The following is a 16,512-nucleotide window of genomic DNA, read 5'->3' on the forward strand; positions in this document are numbered from 1 at the left end:
TTTAGATAATGTATAGTAACTTACATTGCAGTTTTGTTTTTTCAAGCTACAGTTAATCTCAGTAACCCTTACAATTTAAAAATGGAGTTAATAACTTCCTATGGCAAAAATGTGAATTCCTAGTGATAGCAGTTAAACCCTGTCTGGCACCCACAGATGATTTAACAGAAAACACGGAGCATTCGGAAGGGGTGGGATGGCTCTGTGCACGGATGGACGTGCTGCAGTCCTGACCTCGGGTCAGTGAAGCTGTGCAGCTGTGTGCCCGCTCACAGGCTGCCTGAAAATGTCAGCTAGTAGCTTTCATCCAAAGATATTACAGCATAGTGTAGCTATTTTGTTTTTGAGTTTACATGATTCCTCATGTAACTGATTCAGTATTTTAAATTACCAAATTTGAGCAAGATTAGAATTTTAGCAATGTTATTCTGAAGCCTGTCATACCTTCTGTAAAGAATATACATAAAGCCACCACTTACTAAGGTCTCTGGGGAGTTGGAATAGGGTAGGGAACCATGGACTTAATTGAAAATATGTTACAGGGTCTCTGGTGGATCTGGCCGTTGCTGCTGTTTTGCTCTTTTGAGAACTGTTCTTGTAGAAAACGGCTTTTTATTTAGGGTTTAGAACTGCTCCTTTGTAAAGTTGCCATTTAGCCAGATTTTTCACTATGTTATCCAGAGTTTGTTCTTATATTAGAGTTGAAATTGCATGGGCCAAGTCTTTGGGAAAGTTGAATAGTAAAATGGGAAGAGGGATAAATCCTCTTGTGTATTTCTGGTTTTGGTCTTAGGCCTTGTTTGACAGGTCTGTCAAGGATTTAGATGCTTTTAATACAACATGCATTTTGTTGTGTGGTTGTTTTTTTTTTCAGTAGTATCCTGTTTGACGATGAAAGCTTAAAGAAAATGGATCAAAAATATATTTTGTCCCCTCTTTCCTCCTCTCTATTCTGCAGGCTCAGATTCTAGAATTTGGCTTGGCAGTGCACGAGAAGGTGGTGCCGCAGGACATGAGGCCGTTGCACAAAAAGCTGGTGGATCAGTTCTTTGTGATGAAGTCAAGCCTGGGAATACAGGTACATAATAAGCAGGTGCACAGATAAACCAGGAGACTGTTTAGCTGCAGTAAGGGATTTTAATTTTCCTAAGCAACAAATAGTGACATCTTTTGGTTGTTTATCCACATTACAACTTGTAGCGTTCTTGCAGTACCGCAAAGCCAAGAGAAAGTTAATAAACTGTTTCTACCATGCAGAGAAAAATAGCCACATTCTAGTAAAGGGAAAGCATAATCAGCGAAAATTTAAAGTATTTTTTCTTACTAATGATGAAGCTGATCCAAAATGCAGATACAACTATTCAAATCACTATCTGTATCTTACAAAATCCTTAATGATATTATGTTGATTTTAATTAATCTTCTTTCTAACAACTCAACAGGAATTTTCTGCCTGTGTACAAGCTAGCCCTGTTCATTTCCCAAATGGAAGTCCTCGTGTATGCCGAAATTCCATACCAGTTTCCATGAGCCCCGACGGTGCCAGGGTAATACCACGACGCAGGCAAGTTAAATTACTAGAAATTGATAGATTTTGTAACTCATGGGAGATAACCCATAAAATATGGGTATGAATATTCTCTCTTAACTAATAAATCCAAATTAAACTGTGAAGATTAATACACATGCTGTTTTCACATGAAAAATTATGACTGGCAACTAGAGTTAACCATTTTGTGTTTAATTATTCTTATAATAGTCCCTTGAGTTACCCAGCTGTCAATCGGTATTCATCCTCATCACTGTCATCCCAAGCTTCTGCTGAAGTCAGCAATATCACTGGGCAATCAGAAAGCTCCGATGAAGTTTTTAACATGCAGGTACAAATTATTGTCATTCTTCAAACTAAACAGAATTTTTCTTACAAGGCTATTTACTAAATTAATGCTTCTATTATTTCATACAGAATTCTCAAAGTTATTGCTGATACTTCTTTTAAAAAAACAAATCTTTAAATGGGCTCTTAACCTCCTTAGAAAGAACAATCTTTATGTAACTGTTTCTTCTTAAGTTAGAGCATGAATTTTTTACAAAAGTAATAAGCAGCAATGCGCTATGATGCAAAGTCTTACTTGATGCAAAGTCTGACCTTACAGACTTTTCTGTCCAGTTGTCACAGTTGTGATGTAATTATTCTAATATATTCATTCTGTTTCTATTTATTTGATATTTTACTACATCTTTGAGTAGTTACATTAATACTCTTTATACTGGTTTGCTATTTTGAAATACTGAGAAACTACTTTAACAAATTATAGGTTATTCGGTTTAGTGAAAAATATGTTAGAAATTTTTGTTTTCCAAACCAGTAAGTGTGATGTGGTAACGACAGCATCTCTTCTATATGCAGCCTAGTCCATCTACCTCAAGCCTGAGTTCTACTCATTCAGCTTCACCTAATGTGACCAGTTCTGCTCCATCCAGTGCCAGAGGTCAGTGCTTATCTCCTGTGGTAAACCAACTTACATGATTCTTGATACATTACACAGTCAAATTTCTGCATGGTATCACTAGTCAGACAGCAAATTTAGCCAGTTTGAGGAATATGAATTACTGGGGACAGAGGATTTCTTTGTCATAAGCGTAGAATTGAAATGTCCAAATGTCATTGTTTGAATTTAATCACGTGACACATTTATATTCTAGCCTCTCCTCTGTTGTCTGACAAACATAAGCATTCCCAAGAAAACTCTTGCCTGTCCCCCAGAGAGAGGCCCTGCAGTGCCATCTACCCTACTCCTTCGGAAACCTCGCAGGTAGGAAGCTTGTTGGGATGTATCTGAACACAACTAGCTAAGAAGATGATAAAGGTGCTTACTGAACTTATAGCAGATTCAGTGTCTGCTCATTGCTGTTAATTTTGAAGGTTTTTTTTTGTTTTTATAAGCAAATACTCTAAAATATTTTACATGAAAGAGATGTGAATAAAATACGCAGTGCTTGATCGCATTTCTGCTTCCTTTGTCTAGGTTTAGATCTGGTTTTGATATTTACTCACTGCAGTGAGAGGGAGATGCAAAGGCTTACCAGATGACACAGCCTGCTTGTGTGAAACAGCAGCGTTTGTTCAGTCTAGGGAAGAAGAAAGAAAAAAGAAAAACTGTTATCACAGCAGTTGTCCATGTTGACCTCCCCTTTATTTCTTCTGAAATAGCTAATCCTAGCCACTGTGAGATAATAACCCACTCCACGTGGCAATTCCTATTTTAAAGTGTGGTTTCAGAAAAGAAAGCTAGATGTTTTGTTACTCCAGAGAGAAGAATGAGTTGAGTTCTTGCCTTAAAATTATTGTTACATAGGTCTGTACAAAATTTGTATCTTTTGAGTTATCTGAAATGCAAAATGAGCTTGGTGAGCTAGCCAATTTTGAATCCTTATTTCATCTTTTCTTCTTAATAGACCTAGTTTCCCCTAGTGCTTTCCTTTAACGCAGTTGCTGTTTTAATCATGCCATCATACAGTGCACCTCTTGCTGAAGCTGAGAAAGACGAGAACATAAGTACGGCATGAAAGGCCCTCCTCTCAACACTCTCGTTTCCACCAGAAAATTTGCCTCTGATAAAGAAAAAAAAAAAACAACTTGGTAGTCCAGGATCCTTTATTTTAGAAATGATTTGTTGGTTTCTCATTAGTTGTATTCTTGTCCCTTGTTTCTTCAGTTATTGAACTGGCTCTTGATTTAATTTTTTCCTCTTTTCTGTTTAAGTCCTCATGCTGTTGCCTGAGGACTTAAGAAGCATATTGACGCTTAGTCAGGCTTAAAGGCAGTTCTCGGGAACTACTTACTGATACATCTACTAGACACTTTCTCAGTGGTAGTGGAGCCAAACCAACATACAGGAAAGACCAGGAGATGTTCTTTAAGTAAAGCGGTTTTACAGTTTGCCGCAAAGAAAAAATTATCCCATTTTTGCTCCCAGACTGCAAACTCTTGCTTTGCCAAGTGGAATGCGACTTCTATCCCCCACTCTACCCGAGATTCGATAAGGGAGGCTGAGGAGCTCGTAGGCCCAGTCTCCGCTCTCTCTGAGACTCGCCCAGCAGGAAAATCTCCCAATCTGTCTCTACCCTCAGTGTCCCAAGAGAGGGTAAGTAGAAAATTAACTTGCTCGTACAGTGAAGTATGTTTCAAAGGTGAGAAGGTCTGACAGTTTCTTTCTCTGGTGCTCTACTCCCTGAGCAGTAAAAATGGACTGTGATGAGAAACAAAATTCTGATTCTCTGCCTTCTGATTAAGAAGGGGAAAAGAAATCCTCAGGACAATTGTAAAGAGATCTTGGAGATACCTGCAACTCTCAGTACAATTTAGATGCTCAAACTGTTCCTTGTCCTTTCTATTTTTATTCTAACACCAGTTAACTTCAACAGTCTTGGTTAGAGCTTCACAGTAAGTTACTGAGGAAAGGACCACCCATTTATGAACATGTTTGTTACAGCTTAATGAATGCAATTTTCACAATAGTTTTCAACTGGGAAAGATGAGATACACAGGCAAATTCCTGCACTTCAAGTCCAAATCAAGTCCTTTCAGGCCACAGCTACCTCATTTAAGGAAGTTTGATGAAGTTGAAGACTTCGTAGAACAAGACCACAGCAGTACTGCATCTGCTTCCCTCATTGAAATTGATGCTCAAGGTTATCTACGTACAGCTGTTTTCAGTCAACATCCATTTGTGCTTGCTTTTTGATCTTTGGCTGAGCAATTGTACAGTGTCTCTCCAGCTCTTCCCATACCCTGAAGAGGAATGCCTGCTGTCATTGACTGCTCAACAAGCCTCCTTAGTTTTTGCTCCATTATTCTTCCTAATGGAGCTTTTTGGGTTTCACTTTTTTTTTTTGCCTCATTAAACATCCTGTGATTGCTCTTGTTCTTCCATATGATTTTATATTTCACTATTTTAGTATGTCCTTGTTTCTGTGTATTTCATTCAGCTTTTGCCTCTTTATGTCCTCCAAATTCGGTTGCTTTTTCAGCCTTTGCTCTCTACCTTCACAACAGAAAACAGACTTCAACACTTGCTGACCCGATCCTAGTGCACTGCAGACTCACTAGGCAGCAAACATTCAATCCAGACCAGGCAGGAACATATGATCAGATTTTTCTGTGACATTAGACTATAAATATAGTTACAACACCCCACTTTAATGGTAACTCCAGGAAAATAAATATTACCTGATCCAGTATGACTCTAGTACAGCATAGAAAGGCAAACCTACTGTAGCTCAAAGTCTACCAAAGCATTCTCTCTCTTAGATGTTTTAAGTCAAGTTGAATTGGCTGAGAATTTCTTCCTCGCTTTGTAACACGGAGCTGCAACGTGTTAGATCAATGATGATTACTTTGCAGCTGGGTTTGCCATCTTGTGGAACCACAGCGTAGTGCCTCACTGACTTGGTGTGGTCCTCTGAACACTGGACGGAGATACAAGAATGGGATTTGATTTGATTTTATTTGGGTTTCACTGATTGTTTGATTTTGCTTTGAAGGAGAAAATAAAGTAAAGATTATCTGTTCTCATTTCCTTTGGAAAGTAAATCTGAATTACTCGTAGGATAACTGTATGCTGTTTACATCTGTTATCAAGATAAACTAGTGACCATAGATTATTTGAATGCTGCCAAAATAAATTACTAGTGGCATTTTAAAATTGTTTCATAAATATACTGTGATTTTTTTAAAGAAATAAATATTCAGAAAAGGAAAGACAAACACACTTTATGGGTCAGCTCTTATATGCAAGAGAGGTAAGGAAGCTGCTATCAAAGAAGTTAGGGTTAGAAATGATACACAGTGCTTTTCTGAGATAACAGCCATAACTTGAACGTTGTCAAGCATTACACCTTGTTCAGACCCTGATTCTGCAATGAAATTATTGCAAATCTATCCCTGCGCTTGTTTAGTAATCTATCAAGATACCACTTGAGGAATGAACCTTATTTTGTTTTTTTAGGGAGCTGGAAACTGTCAGAACTTAGTACATAATAATCCTCCCTCTGATTCCAGTATGTACAGTTTTCAGAAAACTAGTCTGCTCCCTATTAGTATGCACATATTTTTATTAAACTATTTATCACTTTACCTCCAAAGTAGCCCTGTGTAGTGGCCATAAGAAAACGAATCTTTTTGTTATTAAAGGCTACTGAAATACAACAGCAGCTATGCATAAACCACGCTGTTCTCAATTTACAGAGAATGCTGTTTAATCATATTGGAGACGGTGCTTTGCCACGAAGTGATTCCCATCTGCCTGGCCCTGACAAAGGTGAGTGGAAATGCTGCACCACACCAGTCTTGGAAGCAATGAAAGTAGCATTCTACAGCAATATGGCAGACTTATTATAATTGTTTTGAGCATAGATTGTCATCTCCAAGTTTCAAAACATTCTAACTAATTATATTATGCTAATACTCTTAAGTTTCAAAACACTTTGCCAAAAAGTGGGGAACATGGTATTTGTCTGAGCTGTGTTGCACTCAGAAGGGCCCAGAAGTTTGCAGGAAGGGGTGATGGAGCAGCAGGTTGCCCGTGAGAGCCCTCCTTTTGGCTTATCAAGAGAGACATATGGGGTGATGGACCTTGGAGATGAAATTTTGGAGACTGGGGCAGAGAGAAGATAGAGATGGATAAAGTCCTGAAGTTTGGTACCTGCAAGTTTTCTTTACCAGATATCAGCACTGTGCTTTTGGTTACTCTTTGATGGAAAAGAAAAGATCAGTTCATAATTTCTTGGTTTTGGGGTTTTTTTTAAATTATTAGATTAAATGAGAAACCTGTGAATTCCCATAGACAAAATATTGCCTTCTATAATTTTGCAAATGGGGATATTCAATATTGTTGGCACAGTTATTGTGCCAAGATTTCATTAGGTGCTCAACATTCATAATATGGTCCATCATTTCATTATGCACTGCCCTTTGCGGTACCCTGAATAAAGGGTACAGTAAAACAGGTGTATTGAAAATAGATATTTTAAGAATATACTTTAACAAGAGCTGACCAGGAATCAGATTTTCATCACTAAGAGCTGATTCTTAGAAGTATTTTTGTGTCCAAGTTTTAATGAAAGCTCACATGCAGATTTTTTCATAGGGCTGAAAAACATATGAAATAATTTAACATGGCAAAACTTTTCCACTGGCCTATGCAGCCAAGTACATTACAGTATTATTAAAATAAAATATTCTCTCCTGGAGACTTTAGCAGTCCAAAGAACTGACTGGTTGGTTGACTTAAAAGAAAAATGACTCGTCAAGAAATTCAGGCATTTGAAGTACCCAGGTCTGGTGCCAAGGCATTTTTAGGACGAAGGCAAAACCATACTGCTAGGTGACAGCCTACAATAAAAAGCAAACAATGTTTTGCATATTTTGGCAATAAAAATGTAAAATGATCCTCTAGAAAATAGATTATTCTGTGCACTGGTCTCAGGGTCAACTAATGTGCAATTATACTGTAACAATATTGTTACAGATATGAAATATTATTTGTACTGTACTTCTTGTATTAAGTCTGGTATATACTGGTACAGCGGGTTTCCAGTCGTCCTGAGAGCCCTGGGTGTTGCTATAGTAGCAATAATTGATACCATCAGTTAACAACAATACTTTGCTTTCACTTCACCTTTGTAAATGGGCACAGAGTTCTTGCACATGGTTCCCTACTCACAACTATGAAATAAGCAGACAAGAAGGAAACTGTCATGGCAAGGCAAGAGGTCTGAGGCTTTGAAGGTTGGGTCATGTTTTGGTGATGGTTTGGGTTTTTTTGGGGGGTGGGGGGGAGGCTTGAAGCAGAATTTTTCTACTTTTTTACAGGATGTATAAGAATAATTGTGGGGATTAAGTTAGCTTTTGTCCTGTCCATGTTAAATGCCTGGTCTTTCTGTCTGTCTGACTTCTCTCCAATACTGGTGGCTCCTTGATAACATGAGATAATCCAGTCCTATTAAGGAAGCTGTTTCAGGCTTTATGGGATCATTCAGTTATAAAGTCATAGAATTTGGTAAAAGTCACGCAGACAAATGCAACGGCCAATTTTATACATGTCAAGGTGATAGTCAGTTTACATTATCAAGCAGAGATCCCCAACCGTGGCTACAAACAGTGTATATAAATTTTCTTAGTTCGCAATAATTTTTTGGTTTTTATTTTTTTCCCAGACACCTTCATTTCTCTCAGTTTTTACTCCCTCTATTTTATGCCCTTCTTTCCACCTTCTTTCAATTCTGAATTTGTAGCCTGTGCAGACAACAAAAGACTGTTACCACTGAAAGCTTTCTGAGACGTGTTGATTGGAATTTGGCGAGTTCCTTTCTCTAGTCCTTTCTGTATATAAAATGAGTTAATGGAAATGGTTTATGAATAGTCTGTTCCCCTCTGCCTAGAAACCTTTAAATAGGAATCTGGTGCAAAGATAAACTGATTACATTAACAGGTTTCAAGCTTATCTGCTGTTGTGGCTGGATTTGCAGTGCAACAGAATGCTATCTCAGCTGCTACTGCTGTAGCAAACTGACCTGAAGGCCAGATGCGTACATCAGGCAACCAGAAGATTGATAGCCATTATTTAAGATCTTTTCAAATGCTGATGTAATCATGAGAGCTTTTCAGGCATGCTTGTTAAGTTGTTTAATGTTTTCATTCTGTGTATTTTTACCCTCATGGGAAAAAGGAAGTCAGAGCTAGAAGTGTTGATGCCTATATATCTTTTCCATTCTTTTCTAGCTGTAAACACCACTCCCAGCAGCTGGAGCCTGGACAGTGGGAAGGAAGCCAGAAACACATCAGAAAGTGGAAAGCTTATATCTCCTCCTGTACCACCAAGACCTGCACAGACTGGTGAGTTCATAGACATTTCAGGCTAAGCTCCAGTAAAAAAATTTACTTGAGGGCTTAGATTCTTTCCACTCTGATCAATTTTTAACTTCTTGGGCAGGTTAATTTATTATTTGATTTCTAACATGGAAGGTTGTAGAACTGCCTCCACAGGTACTTTCATCTCATTAATGTTCTCTCCAGCGTTCTGTTTCCAATACTCTGCCCCTTCACTTAATGACTGAGCAGTTTCAGGCAGTTTGTGCTGGTACTAGGGAGGATGATCAAATTTAATCTTTTGATCTTACGATAATTGGAGGTTAGCAATCAGAAATGATCATTAGCCACAAAGAATCTTACTGGCCAGAAAATGCACCGCAATCATGAAAGTACATGAGTTCTGTTACTATAACCAGTTTGCCTTTCAAAAGATTAATTTCCATTTAAAGGAAAGGCTGCTTAATTGATACTATAAATATAATTATTCTCAAGGGAGTGAGGACGCTTTTTGTGTTTTAGACTTATGCCTCAAAGTATGTCCAGGCACATTTGCAGTGTATTTACAGATAAATGTTGGATATAAGGGCATTATGTATTGTCTTTTTTTTCTTATTTGACACACAAATACATAATATGTTTCTTAAGAGAAGAATAAAACGGGGTGGGGGAAGTTATACTGACATTTTTTTAATCCTATTACCATTTGGTAGGATATAAACCAATTTACAGTGATATGAAATTTGTCAGAGAAGATGGATGCAGAAATTTCTTATACTTCATTGGTTTTACTTTAAGATAATCCTGAGAACAAAGTAAAATTCAAAAAAATCTCTAGAAGTATTTGCAGCCGTCGGGCAAGTACCTAGAGGGAACCAGAGATAATGCTTGTGTATAGAATGATCTCTTATCCACTTAAAAAGATTTCTTAGTGGAAATTGTAATGCCAAGAGTGCACTGAAATCTTTCTGACTTTACAGCATCACCAGCAAGACACATAGCCTCCGTTTCCCCTTCTCCTGCTGGCAGATCACCAATGAAGGTACTATCTTATTGCAGTGAATCGCCTTTGTGGGACAGGTTGTATGTGTTGTGGGGTAGGTAGTATATATTTAGTAGACATTATTTGGGATCACATTATGTTTTCCTTTTAATATCATATGCCTATACAAAAACCATTCACAAGAATAAGTAGCCATAACAATTACAGCAGCTCCAAAGATTTTCAAAACTGCACACAAGAAACCTAATTTTCAGACTCTTTAGCCTCTCAATATTAGGCCTTTCACCTACATGGATAATCAAGCTCACCTGAATCAATGGACAGGTGGGAATGTAAGAAATAACTGTAAGATGTGTCCAACAGTGGCAAAAGGGGAGATGCCAGCTAAGGAGAACCTGTTGTGCAACCCATTCCTCTTACTCCTCCAGCATCCAGAGCTGTTGGATTAGAGGGTGTGTTAGAGAATAATCTCTGCTTCAGTCATTTTAATATCCATTTCATCTGTAGAATGATCCAGAGAGGTTGTGTAAGAAGTTGGAAGTAGTTTGAAGCCTGCCAGTAGGAAACACTAAGCACAGGCTGTGAAGAAGCATTAATTCTTCTCTGGCAGTTAAATACCTATAGCAACTGGGGATCCAGGCTAAACTGAGCGGGTTTCATTTCTATTTCAAGATACTTGAATGTGTCGGTACCCACTTGTTGCACAACAGCTCATTGGTTGGAAAACTTGACCAGGAAATCTGTGTCTTCCACAGCCCTGGAGGACATGAATATGCAGGCTGCGTATTGACAGACTATGCAACATTAGACTTGGGTATAGCCTCCGCTACCCCACTGAAGCAGAGAGAATTTTGCAGTTAGAAATATGAGGGTCAACAACCTGGAAGGAGAGCAAACAGAAAGGAGTGTGACTCCAGGCACGCAGGTGCGAGGGCAAAGGAAGGCAGCCCTGCCAAAGTGGTCCCTCAGCTACCCAATGCCTAACTAATGCTGCAGAGGTACACATGCCCTTAGAAGTAGGAAAGCAGTACCCCAAAATGCTTCCTTTCCCCTTGAGGTCCCTAATCACGAGTCCACAGTCATTCTCCCATGTGTCATCCCATGAGCCTGTAACACTTCCACTTGTGGCTGCACAGTGGTCCAGGTTCAAAACAGAGCAATTGTGCTGGCCATCAGAGTGCCCTGTAGTCCTATTACCATCGAATAACTTCTGCTGAAGTGAGCACTGATCCCAGGTTTCGCACTGGGAAGCTGGATCTCACTTTGAGCGTCCATGAATTTCCAGACTCTTTCGGTGTCTAGACTGTTACTCGCTACTGCTACAAGCAGTCTGCGCTGCTGTTGGGAACCAAGTGCTTACCCCTGCTCAGCTCCTAAACTGAAGCAGGCAGGGTTTAGACATAGTTGCTTTTGTTCTGAATGACAAAAGCAAAGGTCCTAAATCTTATTATGGTCACTTAATCCAAGCGTCAGGCGTTCTTGGAACTTGAACCAATTACATCATTTATTTGAAAACCTTGACCCTGGATGTTTGGGGGGGTAGGAGTGCAGCTGCAGCCGCCTCACACGCAGAGGAATGGAACCCGAAACAAGTAGTTAAACAGGCTCCTCACAATGTCTGAAATGTCTTCAACACTTGCTCTGTTTTTCCCTAGCCACATCCAGGGCTCAGATTTTAGTCTTTGTTCCAACTGTTACATGCTGCCAGAGAAGGCCATCTTAGTACAAAACCCACTGATGTAAATGAAGATTTATTTTTTCTTCCATTGCTTTCAGTGCACTGTGGATCCAGTCCTAGAGGGATAACTAAGATTATCTCAACAGCATAAAGTCAGTGCAGCCAGCTCTGTACATCCATGCCCCTCTTCTTTTCCTCCCCTCCCCACCCTTTGTTGCATGGCTCACACTCTCACCTCAAGCTGAGCAGCTGAGCGCCAAACAGCCTAACAAGAATCGGAGTGAGAAATTTGTCTTTGATGCGATTTCTCCCTCCCTTTTTTAGCTTGCACTTGAGGTCATTAAGTCTAGATTGTCTCAGGCGGCTCCAGTCAAAATTAGATAAGTTGCAAAAACTTTTCAACTTGCTGAGTGTGGTCTAACCTTTTTCAATCAGAGTTGCTTCACTAGGATAGGACTGCTCTCAATGTTTTTTAGGTAGGGCTTTACTGCCCTGCTTTTTATTCTCTGCCAGCACTGTTGTTGCCACTTGGGCCCTCAGCTCCCCATCCCTCGCCTTCCCCCACAGCCCTGCAAGGCTGCTGGTGCAGCCGTTTGCAACCTTTGCCCTCTGTTGGACCCTTGTTCCTGGGGCCCGCAGCGGCGCTTTGCGATCCCTGCAAGCAAGCGGTGTGTCCAGGGAACACCTGGGAGCTGGGGGAGAGGAAGGGAGCAACTGTGGTTCAAAACGCCGCCTGCAGCAGCAGCAGCAGCAGCAGCGATGCCTCGCCTCCTGCCTTCCTGCTGCAGCCCCTGAAGCGCAAGGCGAGCTGTGAGCTGCTGGGCCGGACAGGGCTGGCACCCAGCAGCCGCTGTTAGCTTGGCTCTGCACTTCGCCTCGACGCTGGTATTATGACACACTCGGAAATGATGCCACGATTTAAATGCATTTTTTTGTGCACGACAGTGCGCTAAAATTGTTAGGAGAAGCTCTGGAAAATGAACTTGGAACATGAGAGGCTGAAGTAGCAGCAGTGAGCGGGATGCAAGTCCTGTGCTTTGGCGTTAGGGGGCAGGACGCCACCGGGTATGCCCTGCGCGGGGTAATGCGTTTCCCGTAAAGCTGGGAAAACTGGGGGTTCATTTTAAAGGCTTCCAGACTTTTCCAGGGTATTATGATAGATAACATTTAAATACAGTTTTACTTCCACTCACATGAATTACTGGCATGAGCACGCTTTAAGGTGTACCTAGGCACTCGTGAAATGAGCTTTTTATTGGTTTCTTGCTGGATCTTAATTAAACGGGGATGCAGCCATTGACACTTATCAAGCATCAGGATCTGTGCGCTTACCGCTGTGTGTTTTCAGTCTGAGCACAGAACCGCTCTCCCTCCCTCGTTTACTCCAGGTAAATTTTTTCTTCTGCCCTTTCTGTCGAGCAGGGGTCTGTGCAATCATTCACGCCGTCTCCAGTGGAGTATCATTCCTCGGGGCTCATATCCAACTCCCCGGTGCTGTCGGGGAGTTACAGCAGCGGCATTTCTTCGCTCAGCCGATGTAGCACATCAGAGACATCAGGCTTTGAAAGCCAAAGCAGCGAACCAACAGTGACTGTCCCAAGCTACAGCGTTTCCGAGGAGCCTGTGAGAAAAGAAAGTAAAACCCCGCCGCCTTACAGCGTGTATGAGCGGACTTTGAAACGCCCCGTTCCTCTACCTCACAGCCTCTCCATCCCGCCCGCCGCGGACCCGCCGGCGCTGCCGCCCAAGCCACAGCTGGTCCGGCCCAACAATCTGGAAAACAGCAGCAGGAGGACTGAGCAGGTTCCCCGGCCCAGGCCTCTGCCCCGCAAAGTCTCTCAGCTATGAGAAGCCACTTTTATATTTAATTGCAACCAGTTCTTTACCGTTTAAGAAATAATATTTTTTAAAAATGGTAAAATGCATTTAGTTAGGCACTTTAATATTTCGCCCACCTTTTTCTTTTGAGTAATTTTAAAATGCTTATTAATATTATGTTGCACATTTGAAATGAAATTACTAATTTAGGTTGCCAGATATTACAGGAGCGTGAATGAGAGGATTTTTTTTTTTTTTTAATTTCATGGTGGTGAATACTGAAAATTCTTTTGTTTGTACTTTATTTAAAAAATTAAATCTAAAACCCTACAGCTCTCATCTAAGTTAGCCGAATGCTTCTTACAAAATACAGTATATACTGAGTGGATCTTTACTACTAGAGATAAATGCACGCTTTCTAACAAAGTAGTCTGTAGACTAGGGTGTTTCTGCAAGTAGGCTGAAAGTTGTTTCTCTTGTCCAATGAACAGGTTGGTCATTTCAAACGTCTGTGGAAAAACGAAGATATAATGCAAGTTATACTGCAGAGAACTGTCGTAAGAATGTGGTGGGGAATTTGAAACACACGCTTGGTTTATGTTATTTTAAAGATGGAAAAAATACCTGTATTTCATTCAACATACAGCACCGTTCTGGTGAATCTTGATAAGGTTTTGTGCCATTAGTGTATTACTGTACCCGATGCATTCTATTCTTTTTGAGGTGCAATTTACTTTTATTCTTCCAGTTAATGTTTTTTGTTGTTGTTTTGGTTTTGTTTTTTTAAAGAAGCTACCAGTTTGCTAGTGGAGGTTCTCTGCTGTTTTTTAAATGTCACCCTAAAATACAATCTGTGTATGGAATAGGTACAAACAAATTGTTCATTGTTCATTTAACTTGTGTACAAGAATCTGTGCTGACTACTACCAAGGCAATACAGTAAATGAACAAATTTTTAAAACTACAAATTACTGGATATCGATCAATGAATTTCAAAAGCTAATTGCAAAGGTCATTAATAATTCTGTAAAAACCTAGCAGAAGTTCTGAACAACTCTTTGGATGTGTACGCACCAGTGGAGTCAGGTTTTGGATTTGCTTTTTAGCTCAAGTTCATCACCATCATCTTCATTATAGGAGAATGGTGTTTGGCCTTAGGTTGTATATTAGTGATTGGCATCTGAAGAGCTCTGGGAAGCTAATGTCAAGCCGTAGGAATGTGGAGGGGAAAATTTAAAAAGCACCTTCTGTATGTATTTTTTGTATCCTCTTTCTTTTACTGACTGTTTAACATGTGCTTGGGAACAGATGTGTGAACTGCATTTTAAGTCATGCTGTTAAAAATATTCTCCCTCTTCTGTTGGGAAGCTCATGTTGATTTTAGCTGTGTGTTTGATTTGTTGATAGCTTAACTGGAAGAAAGTGACCACTTTTTATATTCTCTGAAGTAAACCTTCAGCAGTTACAAGCTGCTGACGGTGGTTATAGAGGTTTTCTATGATAAATGTTCAAGTATTTTTGTACATAATTGGTAAATTTTAATAAGGAGTGTACCATTATGTGAAAAAGAAGCAAACAGTTGTGTATGCAGTAAGATTGTTATAATTATGCCAAATACTTTATGTATGGAAAAAAAAGACTATTTGTAAATATGTGCTTTTAACAATAATTCTGCCATATTGACTTTACAATTTTGAATGTCAGAAAAATTAATATATGTTAAAATATTTATGTTTTAGTGAAAGTATTCATAACTTGAAAAGGAACATACGAATTTTAGCTTTGTATCTTGCTGATTTCAAAGTCTGAAATTCCTTAAATTAGCTCTTGCTTTCTACTATAACATTTTTGTGTCTGTAACCACATCATAAAAGGTGTAGAAGGCTACGTATTTATGCCGATATAAAGAGGTAATGCCTGAGATTTAAATAAGGTGTCACAAGTAAGATAACAAAGCTGCTTTGATTCTTTTTTTTTCCCCCACCCCGTGTAGTTTACTAGATTTTGTTAACTAGTGCTTGAGCACAGAATGAATCAGTGTTATTTGCTCCTGAAGCCATTTTTTTATTATTTCTAGCAGTGAACAGAGTTGATGACTTTCTCATTTGCGTGCATTACTGAAGTCAGCTTTGCAGCAAAGCACTTCATGAAGTTTCTGTTTACCTAGACACTCATATTGGTTGCTGCATAATGTTAATATGGAATAAAAGGACTTGATTAATCTTTACAGTACAACTTGTTTTCTACAGAATGAGAGATGATAATTCAGTTTGTTGTGGAATTAAAGTTTTGACTCTTCGTCTTGCTAAATCCCACTGTCCTTCTGTTAAAAATCTCCTGATGGAACTAGTTTTCTCCGTCTTTGGATCTGTAATTGCTTTGTGAGACAATGGGGAGAGTATTGACCTGCTCTTCTGAACAAGTGAAGAATGTAAAATTTACTAGGAGAGTTCACTGTAAATTAACCTGCATGAGTGCTCTGTTTTTATAACCATGGCATCAGGAATACCCTGAACGATAGCAGACGGTGTAAAATTGACAGAGTACTCTAAAACCGAGCTGACGCGTTTTCTGCTTAGCCAGTTTTGACAGATCGATTCTGTAGATCAGCTTCTTGACCTGATTTCCTATTAAAAAATGTAGTATGAAATCTTATGTATGTTGCAACACCCAGCGCTTGAAAACCTAATGTAAATAAAGGTCTTGTTTGAATTTTATGTATTACTCATAAAATGTAGTTTTATCACTTTCTGGATGACAGTGAGTAATTCAGAAGCTCATATAAGAGGACCTATGAGAACAAGTTGCTATCACTACTCAATAGCTTGAATGTTAGTCAACGTATGCTTAATAGTTAGGATGATTTTGTATTCAAATACTGCATTTGAGATGCTGGCACCTCTGGGAAGCCACAGAAGTAACTGCGAACTCAGCTGGCTGGCTTTGAAATGATGCAATTCAGACCGGTTCTCATGATGGGCTGATACCCCTGTAGTGTGAGTGAACTCAATTATCACGATGCCTCAGGTCAGATCATAGCCAATAGCCCCTGTCCCGAAAGAAGTACAAAGCTGAAGTTACCCCTCAGTAGCAAAGGTGTCAGGGCAGTGCAGTTATGGCCCTGTTCACATGGAATGGGGC

General features: G+C 39.6%; 1 protein-coding gene across 4 annotated transcripts in view; it reads left to right on the forward strand.

Moving 5' to 3' along the window:
* DOCK4 (dedicator of cytokinesis 4) overlaps positions 1–16,088 on the forward strand; it is a 254,956-nt gene extending 238,868 nt beyond the window's left edge. For 2 of the 4 annotated variants that reach the window (XM_064447407.1, XM_064447417.1), the window contains 10 exons: positions 959–1,078; positions 1,443–1,564; positions 1,760–1,880; positions 2,411–2,492; positions 2,707–2,816; positions 3,981–4,148; positions 6,251–6,323; positions 8,786–8,899; positions 9,853–9,914; positions 12,976–16,088. In XM_064447407.1, coding sequence (XP_064303477.1) covers positions 959–1,078; positions 1,443–1,564; positions 1,760–1,880; positions 2,411–2,492; positions 2,707–2,816; positions 3,981–4,148; positions 6,251–6,323; positions 8,786–8,899; positions 9,853–9,914; positions 12,976–13,401 — 1,398 coding nt within the window. In that variant the 3' untranslated portion in view covers positions 13,402–16,088. The remainder of the gene's footprint in view (positions 1–958; positions 1,079–1,442; positions 1,565–1,759; positions 1,881–2,410; positions 2,493–2,706; positions 2,817–3,980; positions 4,149–6,250; positions 6,324–8,785; positions 8,900–9,852; positions 9,915–12,975) is intronic. The other 2 variants (XM_064447423.1, XM_064447432.1) reach the window with 1 other exon arrangement.
* The last annotated feature ends 424 nt before the right edge of the window (positions 16,089–16,512 follow it).

This window comes from Phalacrocorax carbo, chromosome 1, assembly GCF_963921805.1.
Source record: "Phalacrocorax carbo chromosome 1, bPhaCar2.1, whole genome shotgun sequence".
Taxonomy (NCBI): Eukaryota; Metazoa; Chordata; class Aves; order Suliformes; family Phalacrocoracidae; genus Phalacrocorax; species Phalacrocorax carbo.